Source organism: Varanus komodoensis, unplaced genomic scaffold (assembly GCF_004798865.1).
Source record: "Varanus komodoensis strain SLA01 unplaced genomic scaffold, ASM479886v1 scaffold11, whole genome shotgun sequence".
Classification (NCBI taxonomy): domain Eukaryota; kingdom Metazoa; phylum Chordata; class Lepidosauria; order Squamata; family Varanidae; genus Varanus; species Varanus komodoensis.
In genome coordinates, this window is record NW_025335317.1 from 33,454,596 (window position 1) to 33,479,885 (window position 25,290).

The 25,290-nt window shown below is 43.9% G+C and overlaps 1 protein-coding gene across 1 annotated transcript in view; it reads right to left on the reverse strand.

Moving 5' to 3' along the window:
* The window catches only part of CACNA1G (calcium voltage-gated channel subunit alpha1 G), a 385,442-nt gene that overhangs the window by 105,806 nt on the left and 254,346 nt on the right, over positions 1-25,290 (reverse strand). Inside the window, exons 10-13 of the mRNA XM_044420034.1 lie at positions 8,398-8,549; positions 3,648-3,833; positions 3,006-3,120; positions 1,365-1,520 (exon numbers count right to left, since the gene is read on the reverse strand). Of these exons, the coding sequence (XP_044275969.1) occupies positions 1,365-1,520; positions 3,006-3,120; positions 3,648-3,833; positions 8,398-8,549 (609 nt within the window). The remainder of the gene's footprint in view (positions 1-1,364; positions 1,521-3,005; positions 3,121-3,647; positions 3,834-8,397; positions 8,550-25,290) is intronic.

A 25,290-nucleotide genomic window follows, 5' to 3' on the forward strand; every position in this document is an offset into this window, starting at 1 on the left:
TGAATTTACAAGAGCTGAGCAGAGCTGCCACAGATAGGACATTATGGAGGGCTTTCATATATAGGGTTTCCGTAAGTCGGAGACAACTTGACAGTACATAACAACAACAGCAACAAATTAGTAATTGGAAGCAACAAATATTCCAGGCAAGTTGATCAATACACTCCACCCTGGATACAGACATGGTCTAATCATTTGACAAAAGCCAGGAGGTTGTTTTCTTTCAGCTGCCTGAAGTGTGAGGCATCACCCAGTTGTCAAAAAGAAAGCTTTGACTACTCATAATGGCCTTCCTCCATTATCTAAAACAAAAACTCTTCCGTAACACTCGGACATGGCCATGATACCAACAGAAACAACATCAGTGAAATACAACAACCTGGAAAAGGTAGGATTAAACAGAGACACTGTAGCTACTTTGCCCTAAGAGGCCTCAACACACCTTCTTCTTAAACTGCATTTGAAAAGGTACATAAAGAACTTAAGAGGTTTGCTAATTGGGTTTTTATAGTGTGAATGAATAGAATAGAAAGAAGAGGTGACAGACTTGAATAGTTATTATTCTCTTGTCACATCTCCCTTATCAAAGTCACTTTAATTTAGAAACTGTAGTATTAGCTGCTGCTGAACAATGCTGTAGTATTAGCTGCTGCCTGCCCAAAGCCTTGAGAAGAGCAATGCCACCTTAATGCCTTCACCACTGACATTTCACTGCATGAAGACTAGCTTTTTGACCACTAGCCTGGGATGCAGGCACAACTATTTGATGGCTAGTTTTTGGAAGACTCGTACATATTGTAACCTGGCTTCCGGAGGCCAAGTTCATCACAAAGATTTGCTTTCCAACTACCTGCTGAGCGGGGCAGAGAAGGGCTTTCATTCACAAAAACTTGTGAATTTTTTGGCAGATCTGTCCATAGAGAACAGGACAAAATTGTACTGATAAAAGACATCAACATGTTGCTCTTACAAAGGGAGGAAAACATTTGCCAAGGTACTCAGCAGCAAAACAACAATACCATCAACCTCCTTTGTGTCTTGGCTGTACATTTATATAGACAGGCCAATTTTTAATCTGGCTCCTCAATGCAACATAGCTTGGTTTGAAGGCTATTACATTCCTTCCATCCATTGCTCTCTGCTTTATCTATATTCATCCCCATCATGCTTTGACCTTAGCCTTTGATAAACTAAAGAGCCTGGTTTATTCTGAAGCATTTCTGGAGGAAAGGAAGACAGTATTATTACCTCTCCCTCCTTCCTTTTTAAAATGCATTTTGCCAATCCTAATACAAATGTGGATTCTGACTCTTCTGTACTAGCTATTGTCTAAGGCATGACAAATAAATTATTCAAGGTTTTACCTCTGTCTGAAAACCTTCTACCAAGATGGCAACCAACAAGTTAAAGAGAACGTAATTCCCGAATGTCATGAGGGCAATGAAGTATAGGGCAGCCCAAGAAGAGGTAGAAGCCATGCCATTGTATAGGACTTTATTCCAGTCTTCTTGAGTAAGTATCTGGAATGAAAAAAAGGACCATGGAATGTGAGACAGTAGCACAAAACATCATTTTTCATTAACCTTGAGTTGCTTTTGCTAGCCTACGAACAGGTGCTCATTTTGCGGGGAGCTTTATTCCCCAAGGATAAACATTTTATGACTAGGTACTTTAAATCACTGGCTTTGTTTGCAGAGCACTTATTAGTTCTAACAGCATAATTTCTCCTGCCTCCAACAAGTTCTCACCATACTAGAAGGATTCAGGTCTTCACAGGCATCGTCCGTGAGACTGTGAGCCACGAATGTGCAGCACTGCCCTCCCCGGCAGCGTGCAGTCCTCGTTCTCCACTGGTCGAGAAGCAACGCTCACTCCTGACCAATGGGTGGGCTGCCACAGAAGGCTCCCGACTTCTCTCAGGGGTGTCCGGACAACTTCAGTGTTTTCCTAACCAGCTGCTGGCTTCACCTACATTTGGGCTTTCTCAATCACAACCTATTTTTTAAAACCTAAAGTATTTCTCTGGTTTTGATTTGAATGTTCAACCTTTCTCCCAATATGCAAGATCTTTGTGCGAAGGGACAAATAATCTTCATCCTTGCAAAATTATGAGGACACAAATTCCCATTTGTTAAAGGCAGTTTGACTATTTGAGGAGACACCTCGGCTATGCTGTCCTTGCTCTTAAGGAACAGCATTTATTATATTATTTACTGTCTTTCTTACAAAAGATGGCACACAAGACAGCTAGCAATAAGTCCAAGATTAAAACTGAGCTTTGATTAAACCAATCATGAAGATATATTGAATAATATAATTAAAACCATCACAATAAATAAATAAATAAATAAATAAATAAATAAATAGCATCCAAAAAATTGGAATAAAGCCCTACAGCCACAGCCAGCTTAAATGCCAAAGGCCAGGCCTGAATGAAAATGCCCTGCTTGCTAGTGGAAGCAACAGAGAGGGAGCCAACAGCCTGCCTTGGCAGAGAGGTCCACGGTCTGGGAGCAGCCATTGCGTCCCCATTGGATGTGCTTCTGATGACAGCAGGACTGAGAGAAGGACCTCCCCAGACCTCTTAAGGGTCATATAGGAGAATATGATCTTCCAGATAGCTTGGTTCCAAGTCATATAGGGCACTTCACTGTAAAGATTGACATTAATTCCAAAACACCAGCATTTCAGATATAAGCCAACTTATAAGCCTGAGGCTTTTGCGCAAGGACAGCATATAAATATTATAAATAAACAAACAAACAAACAAACAAACAAACCATCTGTTTCTGTCTCTGATTTCTGCAAAGACCCAGATTTCCAAAAAGTCAACCTTGTAAATCCAAGCTAGTCTGGGTATTATATTTTGTGGGCAGATTTCATGAGCACCCCCCACCCCGCCCCATCACCCAAATCCTCAATGGTTCTCTTGACATTCTGTATGGAAGTTCAAAAAATCCCAAGAGGTCTTATTATGAAACAGCCAACCCCGACTCAAGTATTACCTGGAAAACAGTAACGATGGCCCAGAGCAAGGAGTCGAAGTTCTTCCTGTCTGGAAGAGTGTCTCCATCTCTCTCCGAACCAAACTTACAGCCAAAGAGATGCATCCCAAGGATACTAAATGCAAGGGAAGGACAGGCTAAATTACACATTCAAGATTTAACTAGAAAGAGAGACTCTGTCATATAAGCTCGTAGTGTTTAGAGCCAAGTTCCTCATTCCCCACTCCCACCACCCTCTGCAAGAGGGATAAAAAGTCCAAGTTCATCCATCTATTTTCTACCAGCTCTCAGCATATCTTGTGGCAGCTAGAAACCGAAAGTTCTCATGTGACCCCAAAGCGAGGTCCATGCATTTGAGACCTCTCTCCTTAGGAAGACTGGTAGATCCGACCCTGGAGATTTTGAATGCTTCCAGAGCCAAAAACGCTTTTCAGCTCAATTCAAATTCAGCTCTAAAGTAACTGCAGTGAGCAGCTCATGTAGGAAAAGGAATAACTACAAGTTTTCAGAATACACAAAGCTGGGGCATAACACATTCAATGTCCTTCACACTTAGCAAACTTATACTAAACATCTGCCCAGCCAAATAAAGGGTCACATATCACCTTAAAAACTTGTGAAAAACTTGTGTTAAGTATTCACCTGAAGATAAAGATGAAAAGCATGAGTAACATGCAGAAGGTGGCCACGTTGTCCATTGTTTTCATGAGAACCACCAGCTGGCGTTGGAGAGCAGGCATGAAACGGACCAGCTTCAGGACTCGCATAAGACGGAAGGTCCGTAGAACAGAGAGGCCTCCGCCCTGCTGTCCCACTATCTCCCAGACACTAAGGAGCGAAAGAATAATGTTGTTGTTGTTGTTGCTAATCATTTCATTTCTATACCGTCCCACAGCTGAAGTGTTCTGGGCGGTTTGCAATAATTCATAAAATGGACAATAAAATGCAGTAAAACCTTAAATTTACCAGGCATTTTAATAATCAACTAAAGATTGGTTTAAGAACCTGTTTTGATGGATGTTCTCAAGCTATGATTACTGTATAAATTGTGTTACTTTTTGCTACAGCCTTGTTGAGTTGCTGTGCTCCATGTACTCTGTTTTTATTGTTCTTAATGTTTTTATTCTGTTTTCTACTGTACACCACCCAGAGAGACCCATGGGCTATGGGGCAGCTTATAAATGTAATAAATAATAATAAAAATAATAATCCTCTTGGACTGTTTTGCGACATAGAAATATAAAATAAATAAATAAAACATAATGCAATTGGAAAAAATTAAAAAAGTATAAACCAGCTAAAGCAAACAATAAGGAACGATGACCCTGTAATACACCTGGGATGGGTAATTCCCCTTCAAGACCCTGCCATGACAAAGAAGGGGATTACTCACAGTTCAAGCTAGCTAACAAACTTCAGGGTTGTTGCTTAATGGATTTTGTTAAGTTTGTTGTCTCTGCTTTGCAGATGGGCATGCAACTTTTGGTCCATTAATGGAATTCAATTTTTTTAACCAGAATGTTGTGCACAAATACATGCTTCTGCTAATGTGTATAGTTAATACAAATTAGTACTGATCTGGGCATTAGCACAAGCCTGCCCAAAAATTAAAACAGCAGCCTGCAAGCCTACAAAATCCACATCACTTGGAATTTGGAAAAAGCCAGTATGTTGTAGGATCCTCAGGCCAGATTCTGAATCACATGTGACCACAAATAAATCCACTGTGGATCCCTCCATTCACCCCAAGTGGCCTTTAATGAAGATGTGAAATAGGGATGCTCACAGGATGCTTCCTATGACATGAATCAAGATCTTCAGACCTACATATAATTGTCATAGAAATATGGGGGCTCAAGAAACAGACATTTCCATTCATTCATTCATTCATTCATCCATTCATCTATATTTATTATTGAATTTGCATGCCATCCACTAATCTCTAGGTGGCTTACAGTAAAATACTACAAACAACAATAAAACCCATTAAAATCACAATAAAAAAATTAAAAAATGGATATCACAGTTATACCAAATAAGCAGAACAACAGCTATCAAAAATAAATAACAAGTTAAAGACTGTCCGTGGAAGCATTCAGAAAAAAGAAATGCCTTCACTTGACGTGAAACTAAGTTGGCGCCGGGCAAATTTCTCTGGGGAGCCTGTTCCATAGTTGAGGGGCAGCCACCGAGAAGACCCTTCTTCTATTTACCATCCCCTTTAACTCCTTAAGGGACGGCTCTTTTAAAAGGACCTCCTGCCCAGATCTTGATGGATGGGTAGGTATATATGGGAGCAGATGGTCCTTTAGGTAACCAGGCCCTAAGCAATTTAGGGCATTATATGTCAACACAAGCACATTAAATTGGGCCTGGGTTACAAATGACAAACAGTGTAACTTATATGAAACTGGTGCTATATGGGCCCACTTGTTAACACCCATCACCAACTGCATGGCCCAGTTTCGAACCCGCTGAATTCGCCAGACCATCTTCAAAGGCTGCCCCATGTCAAGCGCATTACAGTTACCAGTGCATGCATGACTGTGGGCAGGCTGTGTCTACCCAGGTAGGGGTGAAGTTGGTATATTTGGTGCCCTGGGCACTGAGACCACCTGGGCTTCAAGTGATAGTGTGGGGTCCAGGAGCACCTCCAAGCTGTGAACCCTGACCTTCAGGGGGAGTGCAATCCCCCCCAGGACAGGGCAGACCTCCAACCTGTCAGAACAGCTGCCTTCCAACAGCACCTCTGTCTTGACTAGATTGAGTTTTCAGCCCATTACCAAGCTCAGGCACCAGTTTAGGAGAGGCTGCCTCATCTGGATCAGCTATAAACAAGAGGTATAGCCTATGACCTCTCCCAGCAGTTCATGTAAATGTTGACCAGCATGGGGGATAGTACAGAGCCCTGCTGAACCCCATGGTGGTTGTGCCATGGGGCAGAGCAACCATCCTTCAGCACCACTGTCTGGACAGCCAGGTAGGAGCAGAATCACCAAAAATCAGTGCCCCAAACTCCCACCCCAGCCAACCTGTCCAGAAGGACACCATGGTTGATGCTGAGAGGGCCAGGAGAATCAGCAGGGTCACACTCCCCCTGTCCCTCTCCCAGCAAAGGTTATCCCACAGGGCAACCAAGGTTGTCTCTGTCCCAAACCCTGCCTGAAACCTGATAGAAACAGATCTAGAAAATCTGCTTCATCCAAGAGTACCTGAAGCTTCCCAGCCACCACCTGCCCCAACACCTTGCCCAAAAAGAGGAGGTTTGCTACCAGACATTAGTTATTGACCAAGCCTGGGTCCAGGTTCAGCTTTTCTAGGAGTGCTCTTATCACAGCCTGTTTCCCAGATTCAAAGTTAGGCTTACTGGAAACAGTAGGTGAACTTTTAAATATGGACAAATTAATTCCATATTGCACATATTCCAACGTTTCCAATGGCTTTAGGATTTTGGAAGAAAATTTAAGTTCTCTCTCTCTCTCTTTCTTAAATGCCTGTGGACTACTATGGCCTGGGGATGGGCACAGAATGCCTCCGTTTCCCAGCTCCAAGGCGGGAGGTGGTGTTCTGACTTTGGAGGTAGGAATCCATGGTACAGTCTCCCTCCCTCCCTGTTCCAGCTGCTTCTCCAAAGAGAGGGCCTGACCTCCGAATGGTAGCTAAAGGGGCATTCCAATCAGTGGGGAGGGTCGGGGGCTGCACTAGCCAGGATACAAGCTTTCCCATATCTCCACCAGCCCACATCTTCCCACATCCCCTGCCAGCTAAAAGGCCAACAATGAGCTTCTAGAGAAAATGCAGAGCCAGAGATGCAGGGAGGCTGAGAGAGCCTCTGTAGCTCCTCCCACTCTGCAAGGATGGTTGTAAGCAGTGCTTTTTTTGTCACAGAACGCACCGGAACGGAGTCCCGGCACCTTTTTTCGATGGATTTTCCAAGTTTTAAAAGTAACTTTTGAAAATTTGATGTTTGGTCCACGTGGATTCGAATCGCCCTGTCGAGCGTAGCAGGTCGGCGGCAAAATCATTAAAATGGTGCACGCAGGCTGCTTGTGTGTCGAGTCCGATGCGTGTGTGCTTCGTCCGCACTGGTTGTGATGGCGCTGCTCAGTTTGTGGTGCTGCTTGGCTTGTGATTGGTCGTGTGGTCGCTTACTGTGGGTGGCGACCGTTATGTTTCGTTACACAACTGACGTGTGTGGGTGGGTGTACAGTGATTGACTACGTGTGAAAGGTAAATAATTTCATGAGTTCCGGCACCTTTTTTCTTACAAAAAAAGCACTGGTTGTAAGCACCTGGGTTCACTGGCATGCGAGCCTCAAGAGCACAGGATTGCACTTTGGAAGGGCCCTAGAGGCAAAAAGAAGCCACTTGATTGGTATAGGAACAATATGAGGAGAAATACTCCATCAGTGAGCGAGGGAAGTGCTAACTAATCAATTCCACTGGAAAGTTGAGCAGGTAGAAATAACTTATAGTGACACGTGCACTTTCATAAAGCAATTTGTGCTAACAGGCTACCCTGCTGTATACCAGGTCGTCCACTACTTGAAGGGCCAAACCTGGTTCAAAGGTGCAGAACCCTAAGAAGGGAAGGCCTGGAGACCTTGGACAGCAGACTGAGCCACCTGACCACAGTCCTCCTTGCTACAAGGAGATAAATGGTTGTTCCCTTTTACATTATAATCGCTATTTCTAAATTTGTGCTTATAATATATAGTAACAGTTATAAATCTCATGGAAGGCTATGCCTAGTTTCATCTAGTTTTGCATGAGGTACTTCCTCTCTTTTCATGTGTAAGTGGACACCCTACAGGTTAAAGTAGTTAGTTACATATGTGGTAGCAATTCTTACTTCTTCTGCATGAACCCTGCAAGGAAAGAAGCTACCAAACATTGAATGGATTCTGTTGAACAGCTCCTGTCCACAGGAGACTAGAACCCTTGAAGTCTTCTTAAAGGAAGACGCAAATGGAGCACTTGTGTTTAGTCATGAGAGCCAAGAGGCAACACTGAGGGTTGTAAAGTTTTCACAGCAGTTCTGGAACTCATATTTAGCTGTGTACAATATCTATATATCACTCCACATCTAAGCAGAGTTTTTTTTTTTTTTAGGAGCTGCTGAAAACCTCACAATGGTGGTACCTGCCTGACCTTCAGATGCAAGGACTTCCACAAAAATGGAGCTGCTACATTGAAGGCTTTCCTCTGGGCGGACTCCAGTCAGACCACAGGTCCACACAGAACCTCCAGGAGCATAAGCAACACATGAACAAAGGAACCAAGATGCCCATAAATATTTTGGTGTACTCTTACCATTTTCCTGCAGTGTTATTCTGAAGTCTGGTTGGGAGAAATTACCCAGATGTTATGTAAAGGCAACTGTGTCAATTACCTGATCACCACAATGATCCCATCAAAGATATTGTATGGATTTTTGATGTAACCAAAAGGGCCATACACGAGGAGCTTCAGAAGCATTTCTAGAGCAAAGAGGCTAGTGAACACAATATTGCTGATTTCCAGTGCATTGGTGAGTTCTTCAGGCTACGGAAAGACAAACAAAAATACAAAGATGTATTAATGGGTGCTCAGATAGACCAGGAAACTCCAAACCACGTGAATGATATTAGGTCATTTAATAATACACTCATAACAATCAGCAAGACAAGGCTAGACCATCTCTGGTCCATAAGGCGTTTCTTGCAGTTCCAAACCTGCTTTTTTGTATATCCAGAAATGATTCCTGAGGCAATATGAACAGCAAATACAAAAGGGAATTTGGTATTTAAATCAGATCTCCCCACTGCTAGTGACAAGTCTGCAGTAGTAAATTACCAACAAGAATTTAAATTAGTCACAGTAACATTACAGATTTTGGAGGCAATTAGTACAGCAAGACAATTAAAAGGGGTTGATACTGCTGTCCCACAAAAAAGTAATATGTACAACTCAGAAGCAAATCATCCTCTACTTTATCTTCATATACAGTCACAAGTTAAGAGGCTTCAGAAACTTAATTGCAATATGAAATCAATAGTTTGAATAATGACTAGTGATTTTCAATGCCCTTCTCATTTTTCAGCATGCAGTTTGAGATCTGGTCTCAAAATATGCATATATCATCCTTCACGGAAATTGGTTCCAAGGCAGTTTACACAGATAAAGTATCAAAGGCAATAAAAACACATCATAAAAGGCAGATAAAAGAGAAGTATGGGCAATATTTTAACAACCATAACATTTAAGAGCTTGGGGGGCAGGGAGAAAGGGTTTGCCTGGTGTCTAAAGGAAACACTGTGCGTTTTCCTGGGAAATATGTTCCATACATGGATCCTTGCTCAGATTGTCATCTTCTTTACCCCAAAGGAGGAGGGAGCAGAGGGAAGGGCAAAACAACAGCTGTGTTGGATCAGATCAAAGGCCAGTGTTTGGTGTCAATGCAAAACCAGGCTGTCCCATTATTTGTCCCAAATCCAGATAATTTATAATCATATTAAAAAGAAATCTGTTTCAGAAAAAATTTCTGGAAGAATCTACTACTTAACGATTCTTCCACTGGCTCTAAATTCGCTCCAAATTCTAAGTCTGTCAATGAGCAGACAATGGAATGAAAGTCACCTGAACATCTTTAAAGCAAGTGCAGAGTGGCTGTTGCTCTATTTGCATATGTAGTTAAAAACAGATTTGTCTAACTCAACATTTAGGTATATGAGGATTCCATTACAAGCAGGATTTGCATCAGAATAATGCAGGGCAAATAGGAACCTATTTGGTGTTCTGGCCAACCAGCCATATTTTCTTTGGCACACTCCGTTCTCTTCCCCTTTGCTCCTTAGAATCATAGAACAGTAGAGTTGGAAGGGGCCAGGAAGGCCATCGAGTCCAACCCTGCTGTTGCAGGACACCACATTACACCATCCTACTCAGATGGCTGTCCAGTTTTGCACTGAATGTCTCCAGTGTGGGAGAGCCCACCACCCCTCTGGGCAACTGGATCCTTTGTCAGATTGCTCTGTCAGTGAGGAAACTCTTCCTGATTTCTAGCCTGAATCTGGGTCGTCACAACTTGAACTGATTATTCTGTGTCCTACACTTTGGTATGAGCAAGAAGAGACTCTGTCCTCCTTCTTTGTGACAGCCTTTCAGGTACTCCTAGAGTGCAATCATATCCCCCCTCAGTCTTTTCTTCTCAAGGCTGAACATACCATGTAGCCATTTCTCTCAGTATCTCCTCATAGGGCAGCGTTCCCAAACCCTAGATTATTTTTGTTGCCTTTCATTGCTCCCTTTCTACTTTTTCTGCATCTTTCTTAAATCTTGGTGCCCTTTTCTCTCACCATCACCCTCTCCTCTGTGAAAGTCTACAGACTATGCCCATCCTTATGGGGCTGTTTTTAGTTGATTCCGCCCCTGTTTTGCATGCTTTTTTCTTCAATTTTTTGTGCTTCCATAATCTTGGTTTTTCCTTCAGTCTGCTGATGCCTCCCTCTTGTCTGTAGCTGGTGCCATTTTGGTTACACGTGGAATTGGAGAGTTGAAATGTTAATTAGTATAGCATATGATGAGGATGGCAGCACAAACAGGAATAGTCAAAATCTCAAAATGAAAATGCATTTCCTATGGAAATCCACTGCTCTGTGGTGGAAAAACGGGTTGAATATGAAATTCCTCCTTTCAGTGTCACATCTTCCTCATTAAGACAAAGTACTTGCTCAAGTTAGCCCAGTCCCAGCCTGTGTACTGTAACTCAAACGGTTTCAAAGTTCCATAGCCAGACAGGCATATTTATAAAAAGTATTAAAATATGCTTAAGTCTTACCAAAATAAATTGCATTTGGGCATCTTTTAAAAGCCTGAATGCAGAACTGTGTCTCTATTATTGACCATTTCTCAACACTCCAAGTCACCACAGTGGCTGAGAGCTTGAGCAATAATGAACATCAGATGGACCATGTCAGCTAATTTCTCTGGGACACTGTCTGTGTGCACTTAATTGTCTTTCCCGGTCTTAAAGTCTTCCTACATGCACATCCGTTCTTTTGCCACTCACTGCAGAGCTGGAGCCAGACAAGTCATGCTGCCACCATCCTGTCGCAGAGTAAACTAAGCTGACACTTATGAGAGGCTGCTGTGGCAAAGCCTTTGAGCCCCTACAAAGCAACGCATGTGGGAAAGGCTTCCCTGAAAGAGCATTCTAGGCAAAGGAACTGATGCGCCCATACAGACAATGCTGTTTGTGTATCTTTTGCAATTTCCCCATTTGAACTAGTTTTCGTTGCCATGGTGTGGAACACAGTTCACGTGCTTCCACCATCTGAGGTGGGTTTACTATTGCTGCCATGCTCTTTAGATCTCAGTTGCTGATTCTTCCTGTGGTTTATGATATGTGCCCAGAAAATTGAGTAGCACTGAAACTCTAGAATACTGACACGATCTGGAGCTGGACCCAACAGCACCACTTCCGCTCTTGTAATACACACCGAGGCTTGCACAGCACAGGCTAAGCCAACCTCGTATGTCAGGGGAGTGAGGGACTGTGAACCAGACGGCAAAAGTGCTCAGCTGGTAGAACAAACCACGACTACAGTCTTCCACCACTTGGGCTGTTAGAATCCCATTGAAGCTGATGGGGGTTCAGCAGAGTGCTGAGGAAACGTTTGTCTTCTGGCATACAGGGCCAGCCCTTTCGTGAGACGGGACGAATCCTCCACCTCAGGCTGTACGGAGGGAGCAGCAGTGAAGCATGTGCTGCCTCCCAGCAGGAGGACCTGCCGCCTGTCCACATGCCTTCCTCTTCTGTGCCGCTTCTGCTCCCACGGCATCTCCCGCCCCACCCTCCCTGCTGCATGGCCATCGGGATCCGCTCAGGGCAAGTGGTGACCTCCAGGGACATCTTCTTGCAACGCCTGGCTCCAAGTAAGACCGCTCAGGCCCAGGCTTTTGGGCCTGGCCAGCTGGCTAAAGCGCTGTGCCAGACAGGACTGACGCAGCTCTTCAGAGAGCACAGCCATCCTGCAGAGCGGGCAGCGGCAATGCGAGAGGGCGGTGCATTCAGACAGCTGGACGAGGGAGGGAGGCAGAGGCAGGAGGTGGGGGGAGACAGGCAAACCTGACACATGGGCCAGCAGGGAAGGGAGACGGACGTGATGGGCTGGACTGGATGGGGTGGCAGCAGTGCAGGCCGTGGTGGCGCATGTGCTTTCCTGCCTCGGTCTGTAGGAGAGCTTGTACACATGCTCTGCCTGCATGCACACAATGGCAGCTTTGGCTGGGAAGTGCCGAGATGCTGCCATTCCCCATCTTATTCTGCCTTGAAGAAGAAATGTACGAAAGCTTCTAACTCCGTAAGTCGTGGATTTTTGGTCCCCTGCCTCTTCATTAAGCATTTGTGTCTGCATCTGGTTGAATATGTAAGAAAAATATGGGAGGGGGTGCAGAAACTTTATTTGCTCCCAACCTGGCTGAAACAAGACGAGCAACTACCTCCGCAATATTCTGGAGGCTGCTTCTTTGTTACAGATGTGGATGTGTGCAGAGGGCTACTTTCAAGGGGTTTTGGCCAGAAGCCCAGTTTGCCGGATAGCATCTTAGATCTCTTTGGAAATCTAAAAATTTGGGGCCTCTCTAAACATTCCTGGAAGGGGCGGGCGGGTTGCGAATTCTGAACATGTTTAATGGGCTAGCTGCATTTGGCTGCTCTGTTAAACCACATTTTGCTTTGCTCCTTTTAAACTCCTCTGAGCTATCCCTTGCTGCTGTGATACTGGGAATTTTGGGGTGGTGTAAAGGGGAGTCGGTAGGGGGAGAGAACCTCTGACATGGTAGGCAGTTCCTGAGAAGCCCCCTCCCCCTTGGAGGGTAGGTAGAGCCCCATTTGCTGTGCTTCCCCCCACTGTTATCCCCCTTGGCCTGCTCCCCAACTTCTGGGAAAGCCATTGGCCTCTGCTCACGTGGACAGGCTGTGGAAGAGCAGCCTGCACATTTCCCAGCCGCTCCAGCTGCTGCTACACATCCATCTTTTCACGCTGAAGACTGCTCAGGAAATAACTGAACAGAACAGAAAAGAACACCACGCCAGCCTTTTAAACGTTCACGAGTGTCCTCCAAAATTGCAGGCTGTGCAGCGAGACAGATCCTAGGCAACTTGGCGAGCGACTCCCTGCTGCCTCATTATAGGCGTCTCTGGGAGGGGGGCGGGAGGGGCAAGGTGGCCATTATGAGGTGCATAGATATCCTCCTTCTTGCACATTTTTTGAAAAGCATGTTTGATATTAAACACATTTTTCATCTAGAGTCAATAAACCTTCCCATTCATCTACTCAGTGTCTACAATTATATATATATGTGAACTTGTGTGGCAGGCAAGCTGTGCTATAAAGCAATTTCAAACAGCCTTATTAAAACATGTGCTCTGAATGGGGAAAATATCTTATTTACCATCTCAGCAGTGCCACGGGAGTTGGCATGCATGCATTTTCATCCTGGAGGCTGCACTTTTCCAGAAGCAAATACGGATGGTGCTCGCAGCAGAAATACTAATCTTCCCTTTAATCTATTATCCTACTAATTTCTTATGCAGTTTCTTCCCAAAATGTCACTCAGTCTGGCAGTTACTACTCTTTGTATTCCTATAGGAAATTATGCATCAGAACTGTCCAAGCTTAATTCCCAGCCTGTGAAAGAAAAAGGCCACTTCGTTATATTCAGTTTAATGTGGCTGTGAATTTGCATTTATTCTACTAGGTGGCATGGTTTGCACACCTGTTATGTCATGGCGCTTTCATGGAAGACTTCTCTTACAGTAAAGCAAACGCCGCAAACAAAGGAACCCTCACTGCTCCAAATGCTCCATCGTTCTTGCTGCTGCTTTCCGCAGGAGAACCCCTTCAGTGGTACAGATTTTGTAGATATTAAATCAACTAACAGCAATGCCATTAACAATGCAATCCAAGGAGGTTGCCTTCCATAACCTCAGAACTCAGAGGATGATGGCCATTCTGTGGAGGCAGAAGGACAACAGGCTAGAAGGTCACCTCCGCGCTTCTCCCACCCTGCCAAAAGCTTAGATGGCTGTTTTTTGCTGTTTTGCAGAGGCGGCTGGGGCATCCTCAGGACACTGCATAAGCTTGGGGCGCCTGTCTCTCCTCCAATGGAGCCCCACCTCTGATGTCCTGAAGCCTGCACAGGGTGGGCACCGCAAGTTCAGAGGTCAGAACTGGGACTCCAAACAACCTTTGGGTCATGAAACTTTGTCTTGTGGTCATAGGATTGCATCCAAAGAAATTGGAACACTGACTGTCCAAGCAGACATATCAAGAAGAGTCTCTGCAGTTGTTTCTCTTAATCAGCAAAATGGCATGATAGCTACTGCTTCTTCTACTTCTGAGTATACTCCATTGTCCAACTTCTGCTGCAATGCGCACTGGAACTGAAGGCTGAACAGTCCCTGTGCACAGCAGAGGGCACAACAGACGTCTTAACTGAAGGCTGGCCTGCAACTACCAGGCCTGAAAATTACAGCGGCATCAGAGTGATATTTGCCTGGCTACTGTAGAATCGTTTCCTGCAAATGCAGGGTGATTCCAGATGGGACTTTTCTTGTGCAATCCCTCCGCCTTCATGGAATTTTACAGGGGTCCAGATGGCGCTGTCTTTTTTTTAATTACAAGAAAAACAAAAATAACTGCAAAAACGTGTTTGTGTATGTGTGTGTGGGGCGGGGGGGGGGGGGAGAACACAGTGGGAAGGGTTTTACATTTCCATGCCAATATATACATTAATCTAAGCAGACCACATCTCTTAAGAATCCACCCAAAACTAATGTCTTTAGGTGATATGAAAGGTAGCCAGAGCAGTAAGAGCTTCACTAGGATAATACTCTGTTCTTCTGCGACTTGGTCCAGCTTTCCAAGAAGAATGGACAGAATGGCTGTGCAAGGTCTTTTCACTGGAAGCACTAGAAGTCATCCATCTAGAAGGACCTGAGAATGGCTGCGACTTGCATAGTTCCTTGTGTCAGGTCAGGCTTGTGCCAAAAGTTGTGCTGAACAGAGGCAATGTATCTCTCATTAATTTTATCTGTACCTCACTTTTCCCTTATTAATTTTATTCGTACCTCACCTTTCTGCCAAATTATGGCACTCAAGGCAGCTACCATATTGCTTAACTCACACTCCCTCTACCCACTAATATATAATGCTAGCCTCTTTATTTAATTAGCAAACATATTTATAAGACTTACAAACTAAGCAAAAAGCTGCTTTTGTAAAGCAGACAGATTTAAGATGCAATAATATTACTGAAAGGCTGGGGTGGTACAACTGTGCCTGCCTAATCCATATTTGGCAGGAGAAATCAAGATGGTCCTGACCCAAGGAAGCCCTTCCAATTCCAGGCTCTCTCTTCAGTCACTTGATATATAAGAACTTATTCTCACCCCAAAGGAGTTAAAGGGTACTTCCAGATGGAGGTCTCCTAGTACTAACAGTCAAAAGTAATTCTGAAGCTATTCCAGCTTTTTCTCCTTAGCCAATTTTCTGTATTAAGAAAAAATGATGAAAGAAGTAGCAGGAAAATGTGGGAGGGTTGCAAATGGAAGATATCATGCTTCGTACCCCTGTAAAATGAGGCTGATAAATTGCTACTGTCAATCTACCAAAAGTATTGGTCACTTATTACCATGTTGGATTAACTTCAAGAAATGGAGTCTGAAAGAAAAACAAGAGATCATTTGTAGCTCTTAGGGTATACATCCAGCATGTGGCACACAAAACCCTTTCCTTTCAAAAAAAGGGTTTCAAAAATATTATATAGTAACTTGAACTTTACAAGCTCACTTCTGACCTTGGTTATTCAATGTTCACAGCTTTGAACATCTTAAATAAATGCTGCATGACAGTCCTCCACAACTTTCACGCTACATAAATGAGCAAAGTACCTGGCCTTGATACCAGAACACAGATAGCCCTACGCTACAGTATATCCTGATTTCATTTAATCTGATTTAATTAAGGAAAAGTTTATGCTTAATTGCAATGTACAGCCTTTCCAAAGATCACTGTTTGTGCATATTTCCATCCCTCATGGAAGAGTAAGACTTCAGTCCTATGCTTCTTTGAACTTATTTCTACCATGGATATCTTTGGAAAGGATGCAACTTTCTCTTATAGCTTCATAGTCTCCTTTGTTATTGGAAAAATGTATGGAGGCAGTTTAGTTACACTGACTCACAATCCATGTTTATAAATAGCTGTCACTGGTGAATATATGAGATACACCAGGTCTAATGGAAGAATAGAACAGGGGATTGGGAAGTCCAGTCTAAGCAGTGGATTGTTATTCTAACTTCTATATTGGAAGGTTCAGTGGATCTCAAGTTATATCTTATTCAACAAAAATGTGTTTGCATTGACTGGATGCTACAACATCTTGTTAATAAGGGCCTGACAAAGATGACTAACTGCTTTAAGTATAATGCTGCTAAAGCATCTTTAAATATTTTGACAAAGTCCTGTCGTTGCCTTTTTGTGAGTGGGGATCATAACATGGGCAAATTCTGTACTGGAACCCTTTTTGATTTTTTCTAATGTATATACACTTTTCAATTTTCAACCTGTTTCTTGGAAGTTATATCCTGGTCAATGAAAATTGATTTTCCATGCCCATTTGACAGTTAAATGTCTAACACTACAATACTGCAAAGATAAACTCATCTCCAGTAGTCCAAGAGATTGAAACCCTAACCATACATTCAGTATTTGAGTGGATGTATGCCCCTTTCAAATGGACATATCTATCTGTTCTGCCTTTGTGGAAGATTTTGCAGAGTTGATACTTCTGGATTTATATAGCTATATGGATATCTGCATTTAAACAATTATTACTTCTTTCTTACTTGTTTTAATTTAAAATCTGTTTTATTTTGGTGAAATTGACAATAAAATAAATGAAAAAAGCCATTGGACTCAATGGGTCTTACTTCTGTGTAGACATGCATAGGGTCATATTGTAAGAGCAACTGAAGATAGCAGTCTAAGTGCCTAAACTTGTGAATGGGCTGTTCTGGGAACTAGCTCTCGGAGTACCCTGCTAATCCAGAAACCACCTCAGTAAATTCAGATTTCTCTCGCAAGGCAAACAGAAAGTCACATGCCCTGAATGGGAGAAATCCAATCCTCATTTGTCTGCAACCAACTCATAAACTTGTAAGCACATTCTTTCTGCTTGGAAATGTATATGGATTTTATATATAGACAGTACCATTTGTGAAGCTAAAAAAGTGCATGCCACTTCCATTAGTCTCCTTGAACTGGAATAATGTCATGACAACCCCCCAGCCCTTGAACGTTCAAGGGTGCAGCAGGTAATCTGGATACGGCTGAGGCAGGGGCTACCTCCTTGGGGCCTGGCAGTCATTGGAAGCCCTAGCACACAGCCATGCCCCTGTACTTCCACTCCGAATATGAGCGCCTGCCAGCAACGCCATCTCCCCAGCCAAAATCTGGCAAGTGCCCTTGCACAGTCCAGGTGGATCCTCCAGAAGAGCAACAGCTGACCATATTACACGTCTTGTCGGGCTACATAAAGCTTCAGCTGGAGTTATCTTCCTGCTGAAGCAACTTCCACCTACTGTCCGAGCAGGACTTCGCTCCAATAAGCAGGAGAACCCACTTGGGTTCTACCTCTTCTACCTTGACTGATCTACTTGGACACAGTTCTGCTCACCAGAAGGGAATAAGGGCCTTAGTGTGGCTGCCATCAGAATGGGACAAATGAGAACAGTTTGCTTCATTTGGTGGTAAAAATAATACTAATCTTGGTGAGAAGGTAATATATATAATAATAATAAAAAGAATAAACTGTATAAGTCTGGCATGACCATTTCTGCTTACAAATTTAATTCTGCCACAGTAGCAACATTACTACTACTACCACAATTATTATTTTATTTCTATACTGCCCAACAGCTGAAGCTCTTTTGGAACAGTTATAAGGTAAAGCTTGTTATGGTTTTATCTTTACTCCATAATTCCATCTATTCTCTCACCTTTCCCTGCTTTTCTTGGGCTCATCCTCATAAAGTCACAGCTTACAGTCCACCTCCTCACTTGGCCCAGTGAAATTAATTATGGATGCCTGGATGGCTGAATAAACTGACTGCAGTGTTGGCATTCTGAGACTCAGGAGCATTCCATTAGTGAGACTTTATATTAATCTCCTTTCAGGGCGGGGGTCTTAGCTCAGGATCCAGTCCTTTGCATATTTACCTAAGGCAAATTTAATCTGATGGGGAAAGCTCCCTAGAAGCCAGTAAGGCCTGAATAAACACAAACAGAGTTGGGCTCTCACTCATTTCATCCCCAGCTCCTTCTTACGTGACGGCTGGGGAACACTTCCTTTTGCTTCCATGCCTATGTCATAAAAAGGTTTGCTAAAAAGGGAGTTGATGATACATTCCAGGAACATGGGAAGCTGCCAGAGACCAAGTCAGACAGTGGGTTCATCTGGTTCAATACTGGAGATGCTGAGGATTGTCTGGGGACCTTTTGCATGCAAATCAGTTGCCCTCCCATTAGCTACGGCGCTTCTCCCACCCCGCACAGCAGCAAGTATGAATTTGAAAGTGTGCATTCAGGGTTCCAAGACCGCCCAGTGCGCCTGTCCGGAGCCCATGTCCTTTTCCAGGATGCATGGCAGGTATACATCCCTGCAGGCTGTTCTCAGGCAGTCCACTTGGAGGGGCAGGAGATGGTCTTTCTGCAGTCATGATTTTTGTCTCTCTGGGTTAGCTTTGCCTGGCCTTGTGGAGGACAGTGGGACTGTCTGGAGGAAGAGAGGAAACCATTTCCAAATGTGCATTATGTTTCCAATGTACTTCTAACACCCACTTGTGGGAGATCAGGCTTGTACTGGGGCTATATGTATTTTTGTGTCTATTTCATTTATGAGATAGAACACAAATAAAAAGGAGGTAGGGATGCTTGCTCCAGGCTGTGTCACTTGAATCCCAACATGTCACGGACACCATGACTTTCTTTTTTCATGTACTAGCACTTGTAACCACCAACTACAATAGGGAACTTTTTGCCTGCAGAAAGAATCAGCCAGTTCCTCCTCCTCCTTGCAGTCTGAATGGTCAAAAGCACTGCAAACAATTATACTATGCCTCTTTTCTATCCTCACCCAACAGGGCTTCACTTTCCAGATGGCACTTTAAAACCACCGAAGTAAAAACATTTCGAGGTAACCAGAAACTGCAATTGATGTTAATGCTGTAGGTTGGTTTGAAGGTATCAAAAGAGTTTCTGTCAGAGTTGATACTGGCAAGTTCAGGAATCTAGTTAGACTCTGACAGGAAAGCCATTTGTTATAAAGGTACGTTGAAAATAAGCTGCATTCCTGAATTATAGAATTTGACCCTGCAGCAGTATTGTTCATTAGGCCTCTGTAAATCTAAAGCATATACCAAGCATAAGATGGAAGGACTGCATGGACTGTATGGTCTACATCCACTACAGCAGCCCCATTTCAATAGCAGATACTCTTATTTCTGAGTTGCATCATGGAAATAAACCCTGCCCTGATTCCCTTTCTGTGCAATCTACTCAGGCCACTGCCATGGATGAAAGCAGGAGGAAAGAACATCTGGCAGAGGCAAAGCGAGGTGAAGCAGACTGTTTTGTGGTCTTTGGAAACAAGGGGAGATCTTTCCTTCCAACTCCATGTGAAAGGCTCATATCCCCAGTGCTGGTGCTCGCATGCAGGGTGGCACCCAGAGAAGCCCAAAACAAGACTCTTTTGTAAATCCAGACATGCAAATCCCCAACAACGATCCTGCCCACATTCGCACAGCAAAGTATTGTTAGATCCCTGCATACGTCCCTCTAAAAACAAACAAAAAGGACCTTTTAAAAGGAACCAGAATTTTCACAGCTAGCTATCAAACTTCTCTGCTTTAGTAAAAAGGGGTGGCTCACCATTTCCCACTTTCCCTTTGCACTTAGAATCTTGTGAAAGGGTAGAAAGGTGCAAGGAACCTGAGAAGAGCCAGGTCTCCCGCAAAAAACTAGAAATCTTCCTGCAAAGGGGATGTTTTGGTGGCCATCATCTTTTCACAAGCCAAAATCACTTGCAGCTTTGGTTTCTCTTGATAGCTCAGCTTCTGACACCTATCAAAGAGAAACTAAAGTAAAACATAAAGCCATTTGTAGCCTCTGTGGGGCAATGCCTGCAAGGCTTGCATTTTGGACTTATGCATGAAAAAGGAAAAGAGAAAAATGAAAGGGAAAGGGAAGAGAGATGCTTCTAACAAGTTATACAAAGCAGTGAGAGCCCCTCAGGTGTGCCACTTGTGCACTTTGGAGGGACTGCCACTACCTCTCAAATTTGCACAGGGGTAGAAGGAAAAACGTTGTGAGAACAGAGGGACTCACAACCATGGTGGGGAGGGCCAACAAGGCAGGTTCTCCCACAGGGTGCCCTGCGATGCCTGCAGGAGGAACAACGGGGAAGGAGGGAGGACAACCGATGGTGAGCCTAAGCATCCACTGAGCACACCATTTCCCCCACACAAGCAGCCCATAGGTTGTCACAATGTGTGGACTCTCCCATCGAAGAGCTAACAATGAGATGACCTTGCATAAGGACCCAGATCAGCTGCCTGCCACTGCCACCTCCCAGGCCTGAAGCACTGCGGCCGTCCCATAGGCGGTGCCCCAATCCCATTTCATCATCTGGGCCAGTATTGCATTCCTGTGATTCAAACTTGCTTCCTTTTAACGGCTTGCATAGACTTCAGCTTTTAATCAATAGAAATAACAGATTCATTCCCCCTAAAATAATGAAATTGGACAGTTACCCATCCATTTCCCCTCCCCCTGAAAATGCAGGTGAGTTGTGTTGTAAAGTGTGCTCCAAAAGGCATGACAAAACCGTCAGAAAACTGGCTGTATTTTAAGTTTAGTTGTAACCTCCTCTGCCCCAGTACATCAGCAAATGACTAGGGTACGGTGTCTAATGGGTGAAGCCATGTCCAATACATGGAACCAATGCCACAAATTAGCAGCAAATTATTAAGAAAAAGGACAATACGCACATTTATCAGATCATATGCAATCTCATAGATGAGATTATGAGGTCCCTGTCTAATCATCTATGTTGATTTTAAATCTCTTTACTGAAACACAAGGTTCTGGAGAGCAAACTGAAAAGCAGAGAGCTATGCAGAAACAAAGGTCAGTGGTTGCAACATGAGGTATATTTTTTCCATGTTTGTTTATTTACTTTACACTCTGCCTTTAAAGAAATAGTGCTCAAGGCTGCTAACAATAAAATGCAGATAAAATAATAAAGCTATTATTAAAAGATCAAATTCATCCAATAAAAGCGGATATGAAATGCATCAATAGGAAATGAGAGTATTCACCACCTTAAAACCAAATTCAGCTACAAATCAGCTGAGCCATCAAACGCCCATCTGAATTAAAGCGTATTCGGACCAGTGGAAAGGCAGCAGAGAAAGCATTCCCCATGCAAGTCCTAAAGACTGGGAGCAGCCACTGAGAAGGCTCTCTCTCTTATGCTCATCAAATGTGTCAGGAGCTGGGTTTCCCCCTTCACCTATTCGAAACAACAGACTGCTCTTTGGCAATGGCTCTTTATTCTCCAGTGTACATCCAGCAAAGCATAATCAGCAAAGGAAGAGTCTCTGAGCATGCACAGAGCAGTTTGTTGAACCCACTCTAGGAAGTACCTCTGAGAACCCTCCTTTTGAGTGCCCCTGGGCCTCACCCCTCTGGGAGGGCCCCCCAGGAGACGATGCGGCCTCTTGGCTGCATGCTGCCCCTCTGGTAGGATGGCCCTTCTCTACTGAGGCCGCATCGTGGGGTCAAGGATCATAGCAGGTTCATCTGGCTCCCGCTTCAACCCTGCTGGAGTTGCAGACTGCGGCTATTCTCAGGTCCACCGGAACACCTAGGCAGGGCAGCCTTGAGATAAGCCCTCCCGCCTCTCCATCTTGAAATCTGGAGGGCCCGTTTCCCAGGCCTCATCCTCCTCCCCCTCTGAAGAGTTCAATGTACATCCAGTTCGATGTACATCCTTGAAGTGCATGCCAAGAACAACTGCCTGTTTAATTCCCCAACCAGATGTGCCTCTGACAGTGCTGGGACAGAGAGAAGGGCTTCTCCTACAGATCTTACTATCTGGACAGCTTGGAAGGGAAACAGCCAGATCCTAGCTACTGACAATCATCAGCACATCATGCAGCAGCAGTGGAAAGGAAAAAAGAGGGGAAAGGGAAAGAAAAACGTAATTCAGGAGGAATTTCATTGTCACATGGATGTTAGGATGATGCTTGCAGGATAAAAAGGAAGGAAGGACGGAAGGAAGGAAGATCAGACTAGAGCTGTGCACAGATGGCCTCTCAAAATGCTCTTCTGTATTTGTGAGTGGAACGAATGTGCCTAAGTTTCTCCAGAAGAATGAAACGTTTTCAGCCATTTCTCACTCGTGGGATGGCCACTGGCAGGAGTTGCCATTCAGCTTCATTTTGCCCTTTTGCAAGGGCCCCCAGGAGCCGGGGTGACATCTTGGATCCACTGTGATGCAGGTGTGTGTGTGAGTGCGGTACTGTGTCTAGGTCCAAGAAAAATGGGGAGCTGGTACCATGTCAAAATCGGTCCTCCAGTTTTCTGAAAGGTTGCTTCCCCCATGAAAGAGGCTTCCATTGTTCTGCCTCATTCTCAGGTGCTCGTTCTTTTAATTTTGAGCTTACCTGATTTCTGTCTGTGTGCTTGCTCTCTACCGTACATTTCTCCCTTGCTCTCTGGCTGCCTGTGTTCTAATCTAAAAATGGCATGCATGTTTATCCTGAGACATGCATGACATACTGAGAGATGCATGGAGACAAAAGGGGTTATCATCCAAAGTTATCTATTCTCCAACCCGCAGCAGTTTGCCCTATGCTGCGCAGAATAGGCCACAAACAAAGAAGAGGAGAATGCCAGAAAGATGCTTATGCAGCAGACAGCTTGAAATGACATGAAACAATTCAATGACAAATTGCAAAAAAAGATACATGGGCAGTTCCTCGGAAAACTGCTCAGGAAATTAACCTCCACAATCCAAAATGTGGTGATGAAATCCAAAGGGAATTTTGAGTTTCACAATGAATACTCACACGTGCGCACACAATGACTGCAGTGTGCAGATTAACAATATTGTCCTCGGCAAGCTAAGGAAAACTTAAGGAACACAGTTTGCCATTTGCTGCAAGAATATGAAATTTAAGAGGCAGTGGGAGGGGAATGAAGAGCCCACAGAGATAAATAGCCTCAAGATTCCCAAAGCCTCAAGAATATGCAGAAATAGAACACATTTAGCATTGCTGGCACACAAATTGCTAAAAGAAGTATTACTCGACAAAAATGGTGATATAGTTTACAGCTGAGAGATGAATCCCTCTAATTGCTTTGTTGTATGGAACAGTTCCAGGTAAGCAAAACTTGATCGGTTTTTTACTTTCCCAGCTCTTGAGGGACAACCCATGCAGTACTTCATGCTGAAAATGGATGCTAGAAAAGCTGGATTTTAATTCATGCAGGAAGCCTGCTCAAGAAGGGAAGGATCCTTGTTGTCAAACGCTTCCTAAGGCATAGGTCATGCAACAATGCGTCCGCGCTGGGGAGTGGGGGAGGCTTAGACCAGGTCCCGCCCTTACGAGATTCAAATCCAGCTGACTGAGAATTTCTGAACAGACCTAATGGAGATCTGTGACTAGATAAGCACTCTCTACAAAATAACAGCAATATATCAACAAGGCTTGTGGGGACGAATTCTGATCAGAGCTGTGGTGCGGTGGGTGGGGTTGGACCTTTCCCTAGCAAGGCTTTGATGATGGAAATTGCCCTCCACCACCAAAGCCACTCTCTGCTCTGCTCTGCAATCAGTCAGTGCGTGCAGCCTGCCGTTTCCTAGCAAGTGTGAAATTAGTGGCCAGGTAAGATTTCTAGAATGTGTGACACACTGTCTCTGACAACATAACATAAAAGATGATGCGTTTGATGGGTAACGTAGAACCAGCAGTTCGAGTTATGATACAGGGTGTCCCTAAAAAATTGACATCATTTCGTAGTCTAATAACATAGCCAATTCTCGCTCAAATGATCTCAAATTTTAACAAAATGCGTAAAAGCGAACTAATGTTAGTTATGCAATGTCACGCAAGACATGCTACCGTGTGTTTGGCAGGAGGTGGACTACCGACTTGCCGTGTGTCGCGTCACAGGCGGTGCGCATATTGAACATTTGTGAAGCTTTGTGAAATCGGTTATAAAATCTACATCCCTTTGAATCTCTTGTTCGAATTGTGATAAATAAATCTTTTATTGTTCAACATGAAGCCTATTTAATTTCATTTGCCTAGGACATGTAGTTACTCAGATATTCACATTTCAAATAATGTGAATTTTTTTGGGGCACCCTGTATTCAGAACTTTATTCTAACATGCGAAAACTAAGCAGCACTTTCAGCAGGACAATATGCCAACAACTGCCTTTCATAGCATGCTCTCTCTCCAAAACATTACATCTAAGGCCTAGGGAGGAACTCTGCTTGGCAGGAGTGGTAGAAAAAGCTAATGGCGAGCGATAGCTCATTTGGACTACTGTGATGTGTTTTATGTGAGACTGTCCTGTCTAAGTTTGGTTTAAAGTTAAGGGAAGGGTTGCAGGGGCCTGGAAGGTGTTCATTCGCCATTAGCACCTGGGCAACAGCTGAACAAGCAGCTGTTTTAAGGACTGACAGCTGCTCTAAGAGACATGGTTCAAGAGCCAATGGAATGGAGGTGATGGAGGGGATCCAGGGTTTGCAGGGATGCCATGCTGTCATTTTGTTCTTTTATTATTAGCAAAGATCCTGACATCATCCTCCACCCCACTCAAAATTCTGTTTCTTCTGAGCTTAGCGGCAACCCTCACAGGATTTTCCTAATCACAATGTATTGCTTCTGCTTGCAGTGCAAAGTGTTTTGGGGTGTTTTGGTCTTAATTGGGCAATTATGACCCTGATGAAGATAAAACAGCTAGTAGATCAACATCGCTGACTAAACACTGGGATGCTCCTCACTGGCATGCTATGAGGATTGCCATGCTTGTCACTAACAGGTATTTAACAGAGTCACTTTGCAAACACAGGCTCATACATATACAGCAGCCGATCCAGTCCACCTAGTTTCACAGAATCTAAGGCTGCAATCCCTGGACTTGTTTCCAGGTAAACATATAA